Source organism: Antedon bifida, chromosome 9 (assembly GCF_963402885.1).
Source record: "Antedon bifida chromosome 9, ecAntBifi1.1, whole genome shotgun sequence".
Classification (NCBI taxonomy): domain Eukaryota; kingdom Metazoa; phylum Echinodermata; class Crinoidea; order Comatulida; family Antedonidae; genus Antedon; species Antedon bifida.
Genome location: NC_136234.1, coordinates 14117430 through 14137939, shown reverse-complemented (window position 1 = coordinate 14137939; position 20510 = coordinate 14117430). Strand labels below are relative to the sequence as shown.

Genomic DNA, 20510 nt, shown 5'->3' with positions numbered 1-20510 from the left:
TCATTCTGTAAACTGCACTATTAACAGTAAGTCTTTTTTCTATCAATGACAATTTTATTTTGACTTCCAAGGGTCTGTTTCGTTAGGTCCCAGTTCTCGTTTGAATAATTGTGTGCGGTTTTTCCATCCACTTAAATCTCGCGCCGCCTTCTGATCCATTAAATATCCAAAGTAAACGAATGTTGGGAATATAAATAGATACCCATAGTTTTGAATTAGCCTGAGAACCATCTTGAAAATCTGAAAAGGTTAAAAACAAACAACCAATAAGTACATACAGTGTACAATAAAAATGTGCATGAGTGCGGCTGATGAGAACCATATACTGTAATCTATGTCTTAATGCCAACTCGGGCAGCATTGTACGACATGTTTAATGTTCTCCTGAGGACCTGAAAAACTATGCCTGACAATAAACGACCTGTCTCGATTAAACTCGGACATCATCGCTAAGTCAAGACGTTTCTCGCGGGGCTCGTCAAACAATGCTGTCTTAGTTGGCCTTTGGTTTAGTGCTACAGCAAATAATATATTATTAGATTACATTTTTTATGGAAATTATGTGCTTTCATGCAATACACTATGTTATGCATATATATAAAACAATTAATAACAATGACTCTGAGTATTAATATTATTGGCAGAAATATCCATCAAATAAAATAGAAGCCTCTATTTAACAAGTTTCTGATAATGGTATATATAATATTAAAGGCTTCAATTCAGATCCATCATTCGGATTTCCAATAAATTCAACAACAACAAGAAGACGAAACGACTCTGGAAAACACTGTGGTCATACAAAAGCCCCTAAACACCGGCGGTTTTCCTGATGTTGGCTTATCGTGGTTGACCGGTGGTGTACCTAGCCTAGCCAGCCTACTAGGGATTACGGTCGAAGCGGCCGCCAACCAAAGCGGCCGCTAGTTCAATAACGGTAATTTGTATGGAACGCCGTGTGCGCTTTGATTGTCGTTGTTTTGTAATCTTTGATTGTCATTGTTTCGACAGGTTTTCTTTACCTCGGACGTAAATAACAATCTAAATTATTATGTAATTTATTCTCTTTTTTTACAGATTGAATGTGATACGTTCTTTTAAACGAAATGGCGAATCGATGATTACTTACTTTAACTGTTCTACTAAATGATATGTTTAATAAAGTCAATAAAATACATTGTGGTGTTTGTATTGTATATTAATATAATATATAATAACCCAATTATTAAGAATAATATATATATATTTTCAATAAAGTATATCAAAATATATATATTTGTTATTGTATATTAATTAATTAGTAAAGTAACTACTGTAGTAGTGTTCGCAATCATAATAATTACAATAACATGATGACATCAATTTATTTATTTAATATCCTAAATTATTTTATACCTTCAGATATATAAATATTGATCAATTTAAAATTAGTTTTAAATACTAAAATAAGATGCAAGTTTCTGTACGGTACGTTAATTAATTACGCGAATTTCTGCTAATAACTACACGGCCGGCCAGGAAAAGTGCTGTAGAAGGTCGCGTTTTCGTCCCCATGTTGCTTTATTGAAAACACAAACAATGTATTACAATGGAATAACACTTAATGTATAACACACCCTATTACTAATCAATAAAAAATCAAGATTCGATAGTACAGTGTAAATGAGATATAACGATTCGGGAATACCGTACGTATTATTGCAATACTGTATAAAGATTCGATAGTATGTAAATGAGATATAAAGATTCGGCAACACCGTACGTAAATTATTATTGCAATACTGTATAAAGATTCGATAGTAGGTAAACGAGATATAAAGATTCGGCAATACCGTACGCAAACTATTAATACAATATTGTATAATAACGATTCAATAGTATGTAAATGATATATAAAGATTCGGCAATACCGTACGTAAATTATTAATGCAATACTGTATAACGATTCGATAGTATGTAAATGAGATATAAAGATTCGGCAATACCGTACGTAAATTATTATTGCAATACTGTATAAAGATTCGATAGTATGTAAATGAGATATAAAGATTCGGCAACACCGTACGTAAATTATTATTGCAATACTGTATAAAGACTCGATAGTAAAGTAAACGAGATATAACGATTCGGCAATACCGTACGTATTATTGCAATACTGTATAAAGATTCGATAGTATGTAAATGAGATATAAAGATTCGGCAACACCGTACGTAAATTATTATTGCAATACTGTATGAAGATTCGATAGTAAAGTAAACGATATATAAAGATTCGGCAATACCGTACGTAAATTATTATTGCAATACTGTATGAAGATTCGATAGTAAAGTAAACGAGATATAAAGATTCGGCAATACCGTACGTAAATTATTATTGCAATACTGTATGAAGATTCGATAGTATGTAAATGAGATATAAAGATTCGGCAATACCGTACGTAAATTATTATTGCAATACTGTAAAAAGATTCGATAGTATGTAAATGAGATATAAAGATTCGATAGGAGAGTGCTCGAGAAACGTCGGGTTAGTTCAACGTTATTTTTTCCCTTCACTGCCAATATTTAAAAAAAAAGAGATATAAATAAATAAATAGTAAATGAGATATAAAGGTTCAATAGTACGTAGATTATGATGCAAACGTAAATTATTAATGATTCGATAGTTATAGGCCTATATGTAAATATATTTAGTTAGTTAATATTAAAATACAAATAAAATATACATTAATTTATCGGCAGGCAAACTTAATTTTTATAGAAATATAAAGATTCGATAGTACATGATTTGGCTTATATTTATTGGTTTGACCATACATACAGCTGTAACTCAACTCGCCATAGGCCATGGTGTTGACAACGACAATCAAAGATTAAAGCGCACATGGCGTTCCATACAAATGACAATATTAAACTGGCGGCCGCTTTGGTTGGCGGCCGCTTCGACCATACTCCCCTACTAGTAGGTAGGCCGTAGTAATGTAATTAATGTAAATTAATACATATAACTATAACAACTTAAGTATTTAAATTTGAAGCATAAGCACAATCTTACAAAACACAGGATCTTTGTACTAATCTTCTCGTTTTTCAACGCAAAAATGAAGAATTATGAAGAAAATGAAAAAAAACTCAGCTCATCAAAGTAACGAAGACGACAGAGGGAGACATTTACCAACAATGACCTATTTCTCATGGTCCAATTATTATTTTTATAGTTATTTATATTTATAGTTTTATTATTTGTTATTATTATTATTTCTATTTGCATTTTCACTATAATAATAAACAATTACGAATAAATATTATTTATAATTTTGTTTTTCTATTTCAAATAATATAAAATGAAGTATTGAACATGGCCATAAACAAACTAACCTAACAAAACTGACCTTTCTCTTTTTTATGATGAATCAAAAGTCCACATTTGTATTATTGAACGTTAGTTTGGGCTTTTAATTCCATAGTTTAAAGAATAAACATGGCTGATACTGGTTCCGAAGGAAATTCTGTAGTAGCAAATAATCAAAATGAACAAGTACGTACACTTATATATGTAAATCTGTAGAATTAAACACTATTTTAGACTAGGTAGGCCTAGGCGCCCCAGTCAGGCCAGATAATCATCACTCGCACTCATTAGCTCTGCTGGTAGGCCTAGCCTACACACTTCATCATGCTGGGGTGGCGAGTGTTAACTGTTATTAGAGGCTACGTAGTAGACAATAGCCACGCCTATAGATTTGAACAAAGAAATCATTTACTAATCGCATTCAAAAACTAAAACCACCATCACAAACAATTCTTCAATAATATAACAAATAATAATTTATAGTTAATTAATTCATTTTGATTTTTTAATGATTGTATTTGAATTATTATTTATTAATTGATATAGAAATAAATATTTATTATATTATTAAGTTTGCATGGTGGCCAGTTTGCCATCTGGCCTGGCTTTAACTAAAAGTGAATTTGATAATAAGTATAAATAAAAGAATAATATGTAGGCCTAGTTTGTAAATTGCTAATAATATAAGAAATTAATAAAAAATGATAATATAATTTTTTGTTAGTGTTTTCTTTCTAAAACCTATTTTATAAATAATAACAAAAAATTATATTATCATTTTTTATTAATTTCTTATATTATTAGCAGTTCCGATTTATTACTATTTTTTGAATTTTATTAATTTGTTTAAAAACTGTATTTCTTCATTTAGTTAGTTTGATTTTCCTCTTTCCATTGTAAATAATTAAATTCATAAATATAAATTAATATATTATTTTTATTTCTTTATAGCAGCAACCAAACCAACAACAGCGCCCTCAGTCGACATGGGATATGATCAAGGGCGTTGCATTTAGAATGTTGATATTTTATGTAGTTATGAGTTACTTTCGTGGGTCATCCAATCAGACCGCTACCACCACCGATGAAGGTGCTTCTGGTGTCGTGTCCACTGATGCAGGAAAAATGTCTCAAAACTTATTTAAATCCGGAACAATCATGGTAGGTGGTCAAGGTGTAGTGAAACAATTATAATATAAAATAATTTATCAGGCGCGGATTTAGGCGAAATTTAACAGCCATGTCTTTTTTAAATAAAATAATTTTTATCATTTATGAAATATTATATATCAAACTACAGGGGTTATAATTTTTATTTGTTGAATGTGGTTGAAAACGTCGAGAGGTGTTTCCCGAATGATCAACTAGCATTCATGTTCCCATCTAATCATCCATTCATAGAAGAAGTCAATCTGTGGCGACTATAGAATGGACCTGACTTTCTTCAACTTTAAAATAATAGAAAGTTTTGAATAGTTTGTTAGGATAGAAATGCATGATGTATATGTTTTATTAAAAAATACTGACGTTTTAACTTTGTACATAAATTGCGATAAGAAAACAGTTATTTGATCGTTAGAAACATTCAATAAATATAATTAAAAAATACAATTTGTTAGTATTAACTTTTAATAAGAGTAAAGATATACAGAGGAAAAGCAAAGAGATTATGGAGCGGCTATTCCTGAATATACAATACTAAGTATCATAAGTTTAAATTTATAAATTTTAGGGCGATCTTGTCAAAGGTCAAGCGCCTATATCCTGCCACGTTTCGATATTCAATATTTAACTTGACCTGTGGTATGATCCCATAATAATTTTTTTTTTTTTCAAATTTCTTTCTTTTTTTTCCTGTTAGGATTTGCGTGTCTATATCTCAGAAGACGAAGTATTTACCCAATTTAATGACAGTAAATATTTATTTTGGGAGCTTGACAACATAGAGTATGGAGAATGGTATGCTGGACCTACTGGGGATTCAACTTTTGTTAACACTGATGAATTTGAAATTTCACAGGTATAAAGCTTGAAATAAACACTATCACACTTTATGTGACAAAAAAATGTGATGTGCCCATATATGGACATGATGATGTCATATCACTACCATATTTGGGCATATCACCACCATATTATTTGGCAACATCACACTTTTTTGTCAAACTAGCTTTAAACAATTTTATTTTGTTAATTACTATATGTCTGGTATAATTTCACTTCAGGTCTAATCCCACCTCCTACTTTATGCCTTTATTTCACAAAACTCCTTTCTCACAGATGTGCCTGCAATATACCGGTATTATGCTGGCGTCGTGCCGGTATCGTTACCGGCATATACCCATTCTCATCGAACTATCGTGCCGGAAATATAACCGGTATATACCGGCTTTCTGTGAGAAAGGAGTCGGGCATATTCGGCCAATAAAAAATCTCTGACAAAATAATTATTGAGGGCGTCCTTTATTGTTTTTATTTTTGTCTAGCGATATATGGCGGCGAATTTTAAGTTACAGATTATTATCTTCCTTTATAGCATATTTATGCAATACATGCTATGTACAGTATATTGTGCATATATTATACAGGTACAGCAATTAATTAGCCGTCATCGGCAATCTGTAAAACACAATTTACAAGGCGACGAAGGGTCAGGCACCAACAAAGTATGGCCTATAGATTATGCTACAAATTTCTTCTTGTCCCCTTATTTTAAGCAGCTCTCTTATCTCATTATCCCTTCAGTTCGACATTATTATTGTTAATTGAATTGAATCGGCGCCAAAGTGATACACTTGACTGCGCAAGGTGTCAAAGCCTTGACGGGGAATTAAATATAACCCCGGAATATAACGGCGTTACGTTCTCACAGAATGCCCGTCTGGCATTGCCTGGAATATCTCTAGTAATATTACTAGGTCTAAAGCATGTCGATGCCGGCATAATGCCAAGACGACCCGTTCTCACAGAAAACCATACCGGCATGGTAATGGTATATTCCCGCAATATTCCTGGCACACAGCTCTGTGAGAAAGGGACTAAACAGGCATATCCGTGGGATAGTCCCAGTGTTGATTTTTGATCCTGATGTACTATATGTCTCTCTCTAGCTAGTTCAGATGTGTTTTTACAGGAAATACTTCCCAATCATTTTTCCTGAACCAGGGTTTTTCCGGGTATAGTCCCACCCCCAAATTCAACCCAGTTTCGTGTTCTAGGGGTGGGATTATACTATGAGGATTTCGGATACACTTTACGACCACCTTTGGTTTATGTCTCCAATAAAGAATATGTTATCAGTATTTTATTAAAATTATGCTTTACATTTTTTGGCTCCCAGGCTTTTAAAATTAAATCCCTAATTTGGAAAGAGCAAGACAGGAATTGTAATTCCTGTATAAAGTTGGATTTTCATCTTATATTAAATATAAATATTTTACCCAATAGTAATTTCCGTTAATTTTCTTCCATTAATGTTTGTAAAAATGGTGTCTTAGTATGCTTTCTTCTCTGATAAGGATAGTGTACACATCTAGCTCATGTGCACTTTAAAGAACCTAGTACATCTTTCGAGACGAGTAGGGGGTTACACACAGCCAGTCACACATAGCCACTGATCATAACTAGGCCCTCTGGGAGAACAGTTTTGACTGAAGAGGCTACCCAGTATTAAGAAAAAAAAGATAATAATAATAATCATTTGAACTCTAATCATCTGTACTCAATTTAAATGTATTATGCCTTTCATTGTGTTATGATATACTACAGTATTTTATATTCGATCTCACATACAATTTGAAAATGCTAAATCATTTTAAGCTCTGTCTACACTAACTAACAAATGACAAAAAAATGTGAGTGCGCATATATGGACATGATGATGTCATAGCACTATCATTTTTTGTCATATCACTATCATATTTGGACACAGCACACTTTTGTTGAATGTCAAACTAGTTTGATAGTGTAGATGAAGCTTTACACTGATTGTTGTGATTTGCACTGTGTTTAGCATTTGGCAGTTGCATAAAGTAAAACACTGCCCTCAATATAATAATATAAATAGATTTGATATATTATGACTGAGTAATATCATAATTAAATATTACTATATATATTTAGATGTCATGTTAATTCAGTAGTCTCTTGATACTGTATGTATAACTCAACATTTATACTTTATCTGTCAATTTAAACTTGTTCTAATTTATGGATATCCTATGTGTAATTACCATAATAACTTGTTTCCTAAACTTTAATGCAATTTTGATGTGTGAATTCAATTTAAGTGTGTTATAGAACTTTGAATAACATATTTATATAATATGTTGTGAATTTGTTTATGTTAAGAATTTACTACAGTATTGATGCCAAATCCCATCCATCATTCATTGGGTATTCTACTATAGTGCACAGTTCTGAAATATTTTGTGCCCCAAAGGCTTTCAAATGGCAATTCTATTTACCCTTGAAATATTTTGATACAAAATATAAATTTGATAACCTATCTTCCTAAATTTTCTCTTTTTCTTCCAAATTGTGTTTCATCTCTTACTGTAAATGCATGTTCTACATTTTATAGAGCTTATAATATTAACTACATATAATCTAGCCTAAACCCTTCAAAATGAGAAAGTGCCAAATTGCAGGTAACTTTGATTATCATTAAGTTCAATCTACACAGACGAGCAGTAACGCTAAGCGGAAAACTGCGTAGCTTGTCCTACGTAGAATTTGCATCTCTCCTAAGCAAAAAATGCCCATCTGCTCCGCGTTCTGTTTAAATGGTGATCAGGATTAACAATTATATATTTGTTATTACTGTTATCGCTCGTATGTGTAAATTGACCTGTAGAAGGAAAATGGACTAAAATATGGCTATTATTAAGATATATGATTTAATGATGACATTTGCATTCTAGGATGTGATAAATAATGGAACTCTTTACATACATATATACTTCACCAAAAGTGGGTATTCTCCAGATCCTAGCAAGAAAGGAAAATATGCTAAAAAATATACAGTGTATCAGTCTAAACGTAAGTTGAATGTCTTGTTTAACTAGCGTGAACATTTTTGTGCCACGCAGACATGGCTGGGAGCCGATTAAAAATAAAAGTGTTATCTATAGTTTAAATTGTATAGTGAGAGAAATTGATAGTGGTACACACTAGCCATTTTGTGTCATTTTCATCAGCAATAAAATGTGAATCTTTAGAGTCATGTGGTACACATCAGCCATGTTGTGTCACTTTCATCAGCAATTATGTGATAGTGGAACACACTAGCCATTTTGTGTCATTTTCATCAGCAATAAAAGGTGAATCTTTAGAGTCATGTGGTACACATCAGCCATTTTGTGTCATTTTCATCAGTAATAATGCATGTGAAGTAATTCGACATTGCGTATAATTTTTGTCTTTTAGAATTAAATAAATTTAAGAAGAGAAGTTTTCAGAAGACAAGGAATTTGTTGACTGGAGAGACAGATGCAAGTGAAGAGATGATTAAAGTAAGATCCTATTAATAATTTATATTCTTCTTTTCAAAATGTTATCTATTCACTCTATTATTATCACTCAGTATTGAGCTCAAACACCATAGCAATTTTTTTTAATAACCCCATTCCACCCCAGGGGATCACAGAGTATAATGTGTCTATAGAAGACTTTATTAAAAGTAGACAAAACCATCTTTATCCAAGTACATGCCATATTTCTGTATGAATTGTGTTTATTTTTATTTAGAGAGCCGAAGAAGAAGGTCCTGTTGAGATTTTATCGCATTGGCATCCTAATTTGACCGTTAACATTATCGATGACCATACTCCGTGGAGGCGTGGCTCTATACCACAACCACTGGACGAATGTATGTATACACCAGTAATATATAAATAGTGAACTTTAACGCTATTTCCAAACATGCAATGCGCAAGCTGTCTTCTTTGAAAACAAATCGATCTGCGTGTGCTCAAGCATTACGACAATCTATATTTACGTGCGTCAAGAACCTTATTTCTGAAAAATAGCGTCAATGAAAAACAATAACCAAAGGGTATCGAAACATGGAAAAATCATTAAATTTCTGCCAAATAATTAAGAAAACAAATGGTATATTTAAAGTTATGTTTTTAATTAAGCCAAACAATAAGAATTGTTCATTGCAATATCCTATTTATCACCCAAGGGCCAATATGCATGATTAAACAGGCCTAGCTAGGCCTAGTCTGTAAGCCCAAGGTATTCCATGTGAGTGCCGTTTGTTGCGTGCGCTACACATGCGTTGGGTTCTACACTTCCTGTCGAGGGGAAATCAAAACAAACAGGTACGTTAGCGCAACTGTTCACTGAACTACGCTGTTATGCAAACGAGTAGAATGTTTACGTGCTCACGCGAAAGCTCCCTATTAATAATCATTTCTGCAATTTAAAAATGTAGGCTGGTGTCAAATTGCATCATTATCATTTGTTGAGTTGTGAAATAAATAGATTTGATAAATATTAGATTCTCCATTATTAAGATACAGTAGTATAAATCTTTTACATTCCTTATTGCCATAGTATATATTATATTACTGTATTATTATTTGGTTACAGATATTAAGTTCCATCCATCTGGTAATTACTATCCTGTTGTGTATATTAATGATTACTGGAACATGATGAGTGATTATACACCTATTAATGACACAACACCGTAAGTATTTTTCATTTTCGTAACCTGAAAGTTGGCTGTATAGAATATATTTATCTTGTGCAGAAAGCAGATTTTTGAATTGCTCTTTATATTTCTAAAACATTTAACGCGGAAAGTTTAATAAGTTATTGGCGATTTTGTAAGATCTTTAAACAGCTACTAGGAGGTTATTAAGGGTTTTATTAGCAGACCCAAGACTAGGGCTGTATGCCCCCCCCCCCTTTACAACTAAAATTCAAGCATGAACTACTACTACTACTTGCTATCTGTTTTTAACAAACTATTAATTTCCCCTGTTGATTTCCCCCCATTTAAAAAATGCTTGATTTGGTTGGTGTTCCGTCAAAATTAAGTTAAGATATTTTATCCTATTGAGTACAACAACATCCACAGAAAAAGAACCGTATTAATTGTTCTGCTCTATCTATTATTAAATTAGAGTCTAAACTAAAACTAAGACTAAAATATGATTATAAACAAATTCATTAGTTAAATTTATTATTATTATATAATGATATTATAATTTATTTATTATTGATTTCAGGAAATTGACATTGTCGTTGACCTTTTACCCGTTGTCATTGATGAAGTGGCAGTTTTATGCCGCCCAGGGAATGAAATCCCAATGGAGTATGTTACTTGGTGAGGATAGCGTAGATTCAGAGGGGGATCAGGATAGTTTTAAGGTAAAGTTAATGAACAAATACACGGCTTGTCACAAACAACAGAAACGTATCTCTTTGGGTTTTATGTGTTCCATAGAAAAGAAATAAAAGTGCTGTCACTACGCGTTTTAGCTGTACGCCGAGTTGAAAACAGCTTACAGCATTTCTTAGGTGACTTTTTATTCAACTTGTGTTATACTTGCTTGATGAATCCTTTGCCCATTGCTGTAAATCAGTAATAAGTGATGCATCTATTAAAGAGTGCATGTAATTCTATTCCTATTCCACATAGGCCTAGTAAACAACCATAAAAACCTTGGAGGACCTTGTGATGTTTGTGACGTTCTTCGCAAATTTGGCAAAAGGCATTCTTAGGCGCGCTTAGTGTCATGTTGATTAAAGATGTAAATGGCATTGTACTAATCCTACCTATATTACTTGCCGCGGCTCTGTATTTTATCTTTAAATGATCTATTATCTATATATTTCTCTTTGTACAGTTTAAATATGTAATTTGTTTTTTCAGAGAGCTATGCTGGACACAAATCCATATCTTCTTGGACTAACAGTTATTGTGTCTATTGTACACAGTGTGTTTGAGTTTCTTGCTTTTAAGAATGGTAAGTTGTCAAATAGTCCATCTATAAAGCTTGGTTCCCACTTCGCACTCAACGCAAAGACGTCTGCTGCAACGCAAGCAAATAGACCAATCCAAGCGATGTATTATTCAAATCGTTCCTTGTGATTGGTCAATTCGCTTGCGTTACGGCTTAAGTCCTTGTGTTGCGTGGTAATGGGAACCATGCTTAAGTGCAATCTGTGGCTGTACAGGAGTGGGTAAGACTGTACAAGCTGTTATGTACATGTTTGAGTTATAGATCTGATAAATTCATAAATGCTCTTCTGTCTTCAGAACTGTTTTGCAGTTGCTAACTATGTAAATATTGTATGACCACATGCTTATCATACTGACCATGTTGTATAGTCAACCAGTTGAACATAAAATTGGTTGGCTTAGTTGGTACACTTAATAAACCTACAGACTAGACATGAAATCAGCGACATAACACTGGGGGAAAAGGCACTTAAGGGGCCCTTCAACGATGAGTAGTTGCATTGGACTGCTCATGCTCTGGGTGCCTTAAGCTCTGGGGTCCTGGGTTGCAGTACAGTATGTATAACAAATAATGTCATCTTGCTTACAGGACAGTGTGGATGTCAGATAACATAGTGGTATTTTGTAAGCACCTCATCGTTTGTCTCCTCTTTTTCAGACATTCAGTTTTGGAACAACCGCAAGTCGTTGGAGGGCCTTTCTGTGCGCTCGGTGTTCTTTGGCGTATTCCAGTCGCTAATCGTTCTTTTATATATTCTTGATAATGAGACAAACTTTGTTATCAAAGTCAGTATCTTTATTGGTCTTCTAATCGACTGTTGGAAAATAACTAAAGTTGTTACAATTAAGGTTAGTGGGTATATAAACAGAATTTATTTTGAGGTAAATCCTAAAGCTCTGTCTATACTATCAAACCTTATGTGACAAATATGCCCACATATGGACATGATGATGTCATATCACTACCATATTTAGGCATATCACCACCATATTTGGGCACATTATACTTTTTTGGTCAAACTAGTTTGATAGTGTAGAGAGCTTTACTTGTAATTTGTGTCTCGGAACTTTTGTCTATCTGTCCGGGGGAATGTCATGAATGGTGCCACCAAGTTGAATGTGTGATGTGTTTATTATTCTTGTTTGAATTGAGAGTTTGACAAATGCCCTGAATAATTTGATTTTGTCACCACTTTTTATTTAGATTGATCCTGATCGTCATTTTTTGGGATTTTTACCATGGATAACTTACGAAGATAAATCAACATATGTCGATTCAGAAACAAAACAGTTTGACAAGGTTAGTAAGAAAATAAAATTAAAACAAATTATTTAAACATTAGCAACTACTAAAATGTCTTTTGTGTCCGATTAAACTTAATTTAACTTCTGATGATTTGATGGAATAAGTTCAGGCATGTTAAGCTCTGTCTACACTATCATGAACTTAAATAGATATCTCCCAGTTTTAGGATAGTTGATACAACAGCAGGATACTGAGTTCTGGAGATCAAAGGGTTTATCTGCGGCTGCGACGCGAGCAGTACCACACCGCGGAGAATTATGTACATAGTACAGTACTATGTTCGTATTTGTCGCTGCCAGACATAAGATCAAAGGGCTGTTACGAGTTCCTATCTTGGCAAGGCGTGCTAAGTGTCCTGTTGTTATTTTTTTTTTCTCTTTTGTGGGGGCAACCCACTTTTATTGCAATGAAAAACAATATGGTAAAGGTTATATATGTCTATCTATCTATCAATGAATATTTAAGTGATATTACACAGACTGAGGTTAAAAGATTATATAAAATATTTTGATATTGTGTTGAAATCTAGATAAAACAAATATGTATACAGAGAAAATTTATATTACAGAGCTAAAAGGATATAAAGATTGATATTTATTCAGTATTAAAAATTGAGATTCGGTATAATAATGATAAAATGGTATATTGCATTGCAAGATTGTGCTTTGTTTGAATACTTTGATAAAATTGTATAGTTTTACATTTTGAACATAATATTGCTTTCATTATTTACATGAATTATATAATAAAATAACAAACTAATAAATATTGCCTGTATAGTGTCCTGTTATTATTATGATATGATATCTTTTTTTTTTTCAGATGGCATTTAAGTACTTGTCTTGGTTGCTGTATCCATTGTTAGCTGGTTATGCCATTTATTCACTTTTCTATCAAGAACATAAAGGCTGGTATTCGTGGGTGTTAAACATGTTATATGGATTCCTTCTCACTTTTGGTAAGAACACATGTGTATACCCTTGAATGTTACCCTAAAATTCTGTCTACACTATCAAACTTGACAATATGGACATGATGATGTCATCACTACCATATTTGTGGCATATCACTATCATATTTGGGTACATCACACTTTTTTTGATAGTGGTCCAGAGGTATAAACGGCAGGCTAGTGATCTGGAGGTCGGGGTTCGAGCCATAAATGAGACTTATTTGCCTACATAAAATACAATTACGTAAGAGTATGGTAAATATCAGACCAATTAACTTAGATCCTTAACACTACTCCAGAGGTATGTGATCTGAAGGGTTGTTGCAAAAAAATATGATAAATTATATATATATTTGGAGTGACTTTTTCTCATTCTCACAGATTTCCTCATCTTTATCGTTTCAAATTAATTAATTAAATTTCAGTATATCACCGGGCGGTTTAGAATTAATGTTCTTTGCCTGTTGTGTTTATATATATATATGAATATATTGATGGATTCCAGAATGTGTTTTAAATGGAGAGAGACACTATATCATATGTGTCAACGAATAATTCTTGGTCCTCTCCATCATTTGTTACAGAATGCAATGTATCTCTTTTCTCTTGTTTGTATTTATATGTATGGACAGTTTGTCCGAAATAAGAATTTAATTGAAGTATACTTCCTATGCATTGCAACACAAAACCCAAACACTCCTAAAGCTCTGTCTACACAATCAAACTTTATGTGACAAAAAAATGTGATGTGCCCATATATGGACAAAATGATGTCATATCACTACCATATTTGGGTATATTTGACAGAGCATAGTAGTAATAATAATTAGTTTTGAACTAATTCAGAAGTATAACCCTGGTCGCCAGGGACTCAGATCTAGACAAGATATTACTTGCGTAGTCTTGCTGTTCCTAAAACTAGTAGACTATTTGGTGATAAATCATTTTCTGTCATTGGACCTAAGTTATGGAACAATTTACCTATTAATGTGTGTATAGCTCCAAGTGTACAATGTTTTAAAGAATTGTTAAAGAGTTTTCTTTTCCCTAAGGAATAATTTAGATTTAGATTAGATATACTGCTCTAATTAATGTACAGCGCTTTGGTCTTTTTTGGAAAAGCGCTCTATAAATCAGTATAGTATATGATAATATGTTACAACACTTTGAATGTATTTTGTATTCTCATATTTCTTTCTTGGCATTAGGTTTCATTATGATGACTCCTCAGCTGTTTATAAATTACAAGATGAAATCCATAGCTCATCTACCGTGGCGGATGTTAACATACAAAGCTCTTAATACGTTTATAGATGACATCTTCGCATTCGTAATCCAAATGCCAACACTTTATCGTATTGGATGTCTTAGAGATGGTAGGTGGCATATATTAGTATATGACCTAGTGTACTCCCAGGGAGCCTGGGTATAAAATTAGATTGTGTTATGGATTTACCAAAGTCTTGTGTCCGAATTTTGCCTAAATTAGGGGCTGGGAATTATATTTAACATGGGATTATACACAGTATAGTTTTGCATACAGTAGAAGCTCTATAAAGGGGACACTGTTAGGACTCATCAAAGTATCCCATTAATGGGTGTTTCCCCTCAAAAGGGAGTACAGCGCCTCTTGTTGTTTCACAGAAAAGTGTCCCCATAGAAATGGTTCTACTGTATTGGTATTGAAATGATATATTGAAAAAAAACAACATATTTATAAAAATACATTCCTTGCTGATGTATAATAATATTTTTCCATGATTTTTTTGTTCACAAGCCATATTTATATTACTTTTGTATCTTTTTTAGATGTCATATTTCTTATTTATTTGTACCAACGATGGATCTATCCTATCGACTACTCCAGGGTCAACGAGTTTGGTACGACCGGAGAAATGCACGGCGCCAATGGCGAGACACCGCCGCAGGCAGTGGAAGGCGCCAACGGCGAGAAACCGCCACAGGCAGTGGAAGGTGCCGAAGGAGCCGTTGAGAAGAAAGAAACTGAAAGTCCTAGTGAAGATGTCAAAGTTAAACCTGCCCCATCCAAGTCAGCCACAGAGAAGAAGGAAGATTAACCTTTGACCTTGTGATTGTCCTCGTAAACCCTTGTAGGTGTCTGTGTTATATATATATATTGGGTGCAAGCTTTCTTTTATATCTTGGTAAATTGTATTAGATTATGTTCTGTTTTTAATTTTATAATAGAGTAGAAAAGGGATGGGTAACCCCTATAAAGGGGACAGTTATTCATGATGAACAAAGGAAGGATATGTTTTTACACTACAGTCAACCCTTATTTAGTGGACCCCCTCAAAAGAGGACATTATTTTGAGTCCTAACGGTGTTCTCTTAATAGGGGTTCTCCTGTATAATAAGTTGTATGAAAAAATCTTCATTTAGATTAGGGGCCCAAAAACCTATTTAACATTATCAATCATGGAAATAGTACAACATTAACAAAATTTGTTTCTCTATCCGAACTTCTATTTTGGCAACGGCTTTTTGTAGCCTAGGCCTACTGTGCACAATATTGTAGGCATAGCCATGTAAGATAGTGCACTTGGTTCCTGTGACCCTCCATAGGAAGCCTAGCCCCTTTTCAATGTTCCACCTATCATGTTTACAGGCCTGTTATTAACAGTTAACTGTAGTTGTAGTTATTTGAAAGAAATTAGCCACAAGTTGATATTACATGTGTACCTAGAACATTGTAGTTATCATCAGGGAAGAGTGAACAAATTAATTAAAATGTAATTTCCCTCTTCCCTGGTATCATGTACTCATGGATGTGCGTTTGTTTTTAAAGTCTTGTTTTAATAGGTCACTTACGATTTCTTTTTATATTGAATGTTATATTCATGAGAATTTGAAGTATGCTGCTATAATTCAATCGATTATGTGCAAAATTAGAAAGTTCAGTGAGGGCCTGTGACTGTAAATTAGTCTAACCAAGTTTTTCCATACTCTCCATTCAACGTTAAAATTCTGTTCTGAAAATTTTTTTTTTTTGAATATGCCATTTTAATGTCACATAATAGTTATTTACTTAAAAAAAACTGCAATTTATAGCAAAAAATAGTCACATTGGCTGCCAGCCAATAGGTTTTTGGTTGAATTTAACAATTTATTTTGTCATTTTATAAGTGAAAATATTTGTTCAGGTTTTTTTTTTCTACGGAAGTGATTAACTTTGTAAAATTAAGAAATGGCCTATTCAAAGTCTGATTTTATTAATCTTCATTTTTCATGTTTTTGGGGGACAATGCATCTTTAACGTAAACGATTAAGACAATATATTTTTTATATAATGTAATGTTGCATGTAGACATAGCAACAAAAAAACTAACAATCAATTTAAAGATTTGTCCGTATTTTAATTTGTTTGTTAATAATGAAACGCTGTCGTTCTGTAATTGCGTATGTTAGGTATGAAAATACCTCTTTCGCATTGAGCATTTGTAATCTGGGAGTTTGCAATTAAAATTGTTAACATTTTCAGTTGTTGTCGGAGCAATTAAACCCAACCTCTGTTGTGGTAATAGCAAGTAGTAACTAAACTCTAGTAGCATAATTGATGTTTGTAAAATTTAGCGTAATCTCCTCAAAGAATTGACTGCATAACATTTTGGCTGCTCCCCAAATTTCGAAATACCAATTCAATTTGAATTATCTTTATTGGTCGTTTCGGAAATTCATTGCTTGCATAAAGATATAGTATATATAAATGTATGATCATGTTAAGAGTGACTGAAAAAGGAGATGTTATCTTCTCAAATTATTGAAACAAATACCAACAAATCACTGCCCCAATTTCAAGCAATAGTACTGTACCACCGTATCGTGTAAGAGCGACTGAAGACTGCCTATCCTTTCATCTATCTTTAGACTAGCAAATTTAAAGAGTAATATTAATATTGTGTTTTCACTCAAATAAGTAAATGCACTGATAAGATTTATTAACAGCGCTCTAGAGTATTATACGATTGAATCATGGAAAATGTGACTAATTTGTTGTATGTAATTATCTTTAACTATATTTTGTTATGGGTGTAATAAAATGTTTTAATATTTGGCAATAATTAGACAACCACCAGTACCACTTGTTGTGTTAACTGTGTTTATGTGATTACCATTAAAAAGAAGTTCCAATTGCCAAATATGTTGTAGATAGTCTTTCCAGGGGATCGTGTAGGCCAACATGCTGAATCGATTGGACCCAGCTTCCTACTCCACCCTAACATTTAGAAAACTGCATTGCAAAGCATAGGTCATTTATGTTAAGCTCGCCACTAAATGTCAGCCCCTTATTTCAAAATCCACCAAACGCCCTAAAACATGTTTAAAAATCTATCTAAGCCTAAGTGAATACAATTTAAGGGAAATATCTCACTTAATAGTGATTGGTGTATAAAGTCAAAGCATAGGTCATTATGTTAAGCTCGTCACTTAATGTCAGCCCCTTATTTCAAAATCCACCAAAACGCCATAAACAATTTTTTTTAAATCTATCTAAGCCTAAGTGAATACAATTTAAGGGAAATATCTCACTTAAGAGTGATTGGTGTATAAAGTCAAAGCATAGGTCATTATGTTAAGCTCGCCACTTAATGTCAGCCCCTTATTTCAAAATCCACCAAAACGCCATAAACAATTTTTTTTAAATCTATCTAAGCCTAAGTGAATACAATTTAAGAGAAATATCTCACTTAAGTGTGATTGGTGAATAAAGTGTATAAAGTAAAATGTGGACCTTGATTTGCATAGAGGGACCGTCTCGTCAACTTTTACCCACCCAATTATCGGCGTTTCCCTTAAAATACCCTCTTGGTGATTCACGAATGGAGGAGCGGAGACGAACTCTCCAGTGACATCGGCTTACTTTCTCGGATGATAATTATAAGTAATTTCTCCTACTTGTAAGCGTGACAGTAGTGTTTATAATTTCGTCTCGCCATGACGATCAGTCGAAATGGAAAACGCGATAATAAAATGATATAACTCGACATATAGTCATCAATATCTCCCGATTTATTCAACTGTATCACAATATTAAGAAAAACAATGTTTTGTAAAGCCAATTGCAATAAATAAGCATCCTTTAAGATTAAAACAAAATTTACTATTTTATATATTAATATTATAATACTTTGATAATTCAATTTAAAATTACATTTATTTCTTTTTGAAATAAAATAAAAATGTTAAATATTCGTACACATTGTGTATGTTACAGTAACGGAGTTGTGTATAAGATCATACCTTCTGCTGCCGAGCAATTTATTCGGCGATCGCACCCCGATGTGTAAAATAGACTATAAGAAATTAAATTTTAGGATGTGATTTTGGATTTAAAGTAGAAACCGAATGGGAAAATGGTTAATTCACTCAAATGTTATTTCATCGAAAAACTTTAGGGCACACAATTGTTCAGAACGGAGCATTATAGTTTTTAAAGTGCGAAGCCTTAATTCGGAAAACACTATTGGTGTATGTTTCCTATGTGTTTTTTTTATTTCTTATTTGGGTCAGCCTAAATATTTGTTGACATTTTGTTCCGAATATTTGAATTACCTTTTTCAATTATTTTGTTCGTCAATATTTCATTTCACTGTATATTGTTAATTTAACACTCTACGATCTAATTAACTAACCTGATCACATAAATCGCAAACTTTAAATAATATTACTATTACTTACTATATCAGTCCATGTTCAGCCGCGGCCTCAGCTCGTATCGAAAAGGTTACGGATACGATTTAAACGAGAACCACCAGGTTAGAATGCGGTTTGAAAATCCCGCCAAAATTCTCAACCAGAGATTTATTAGATCTAACATATTTACCGTTATTTTGCAACTACTTTGTCTGTTAATTAATAAAGATTATTTTAATTGTGATGATAGATTGAAATTTTTTTTCAACTTTTGCTTTTGTAAAGAATCGAAAATCATTAATATTAGGCCTAAATCAGAGAAAAACCCGTGAACTTACAGTAATTTCACTAGTGCTCCAATTAACTCAACAAATGATGTTAAATATAAAACTATACTAGTATACCTTTTCTATTGTAAACAGCACACGACAGCTCGAAATTAATATTGTCTTGAAAATGTTAATTTAGTTGCAAATTCGATGTATGTTACCAGAAATGTTTATTCTTTACGATGCTGATGTTGACATAATGCCGGCATTGTATGGTTTATGTCAAGTCGTTGCTCTGCTCTCTAAATTGAGTAAATTCATTAAAGATGAACTGAACTGGATTCGGATCGAGCGTTTATAGAAAGTGGCCGTAGGATTGTTAATACTTACAAGTCGACGATTATTCGTTTTAAATCCATCGGACAGTGAAGAATCAGTGCTTGAGTATTTTAATTTTTATGGTTAGAAAAAATAAAAGAAGAACCAATTAAAACGTAATTTACTTTTTCATTCAATCCAACTTTAAGCATAATAAGTATTGCTGTTAATTCTGTGTTTATATATATATTGTATTTTGTATATTTAAAATTGTGATTTTGACCAGGTAAGCCTATAAATTAGTTAATTATAAAAGTAAACATGTTGAGAGAGAGAGAGAGTCTCTATATGTACAGTAGGCTGGGCAAGTCCTGTCCGTATTTAATATAGAAATTACCAGTCCCTATCCAAAATGGTGTTAACTTTTACTATTTAGTAGGTAGGCCTTATATTTCCCAGTGTCAACTATTCACATTTTGGCTGGTTTAAGCTTAAAATATAATATATTGATCATGTACAATAACATTTATTTCATCTCAGTCATGACAGTGAGTGCTGGTCCGTAAAGTCCACGCCTATAATATTATATTAGGCCAATCAGTGAATAAATTATAAAGAGGGTATTTTTGTACCAGTAATCTTGTTAGTGAATCATAAAATACATAAATAAAGGGTGAATG

The 20510-nt window shown here is 32.8% G+C and overlaps 1 protein-coding gene across 2 annotated transcripts; it reads left to right on the top strand.

The window, feature by feature from the left end:
• The first annotated feature begins 3409 nt into the window (after nucleotides 1-3409).
• LOC144851579 (putative lipid scramblase CLPTM1) lies at nucleotides 3410-20510 on the top strand. Of its 2 annotated transcripts, none has more exons than XM_078709104.1 (14): nucleotides 3410-3538; nucleotides 4304-4513; nucleotides 5214-5372; nucleotides 8275-8392; nucleotides 8780-8865; nucleotides 9101-9221; nucleotides 9950-10049; nucleotides 10594-10735; nucleotides 11241-11334; nucleotides 11989-12179; nucleotides 12535-12630; nucleotides 13459-13594; nucleotides 14797-14964; nucleotides 15398-20510. In XM_078709104.1, the coding sequence occupies exons 1-14, from the start codon at nucleotides 3482-3484 to the stop codon at nucleotides 15664-15666; spliced, it is 1947 nt and encodes a 648-aa protein (XP_078565230.1). In that variant the 5' UTR covers nucleotides 3410-3481; the 3' UTR covers nucleotides 15667-20510. The 2 variants fall into 2 exon arrangements, with proteins under 2 accessions (XP_078565230.1, XP_078565231.1); XM_078709105.1 differs by having other exon boundaries at nucleotides 3416-3538; nucleotides 4307-4513.

Coding starts and splice junctions, on each gene's coding strand:
- LOC144851579 (XM_078709104.1), top strand. CDS start 3,482: ATGGCTGATACTGGTTCCGAAGGAAATTCTGTAGTAGCAAATAATCAA. Junction 11,335..11,988: donor GTTTCTTGCTTTTAAGAATG/GTAAGTTGTCAA, acceptor CCTCTTTTTCAG/ACATTCAGTTTTGGAACAAC. Junction 14,965..15,397: donor TATTGGATGTCTTAGAGATG/GTAGGTGGCATA, acceptor TATCTTTTTTAG/ATGTCATATTTCTTATTTAT.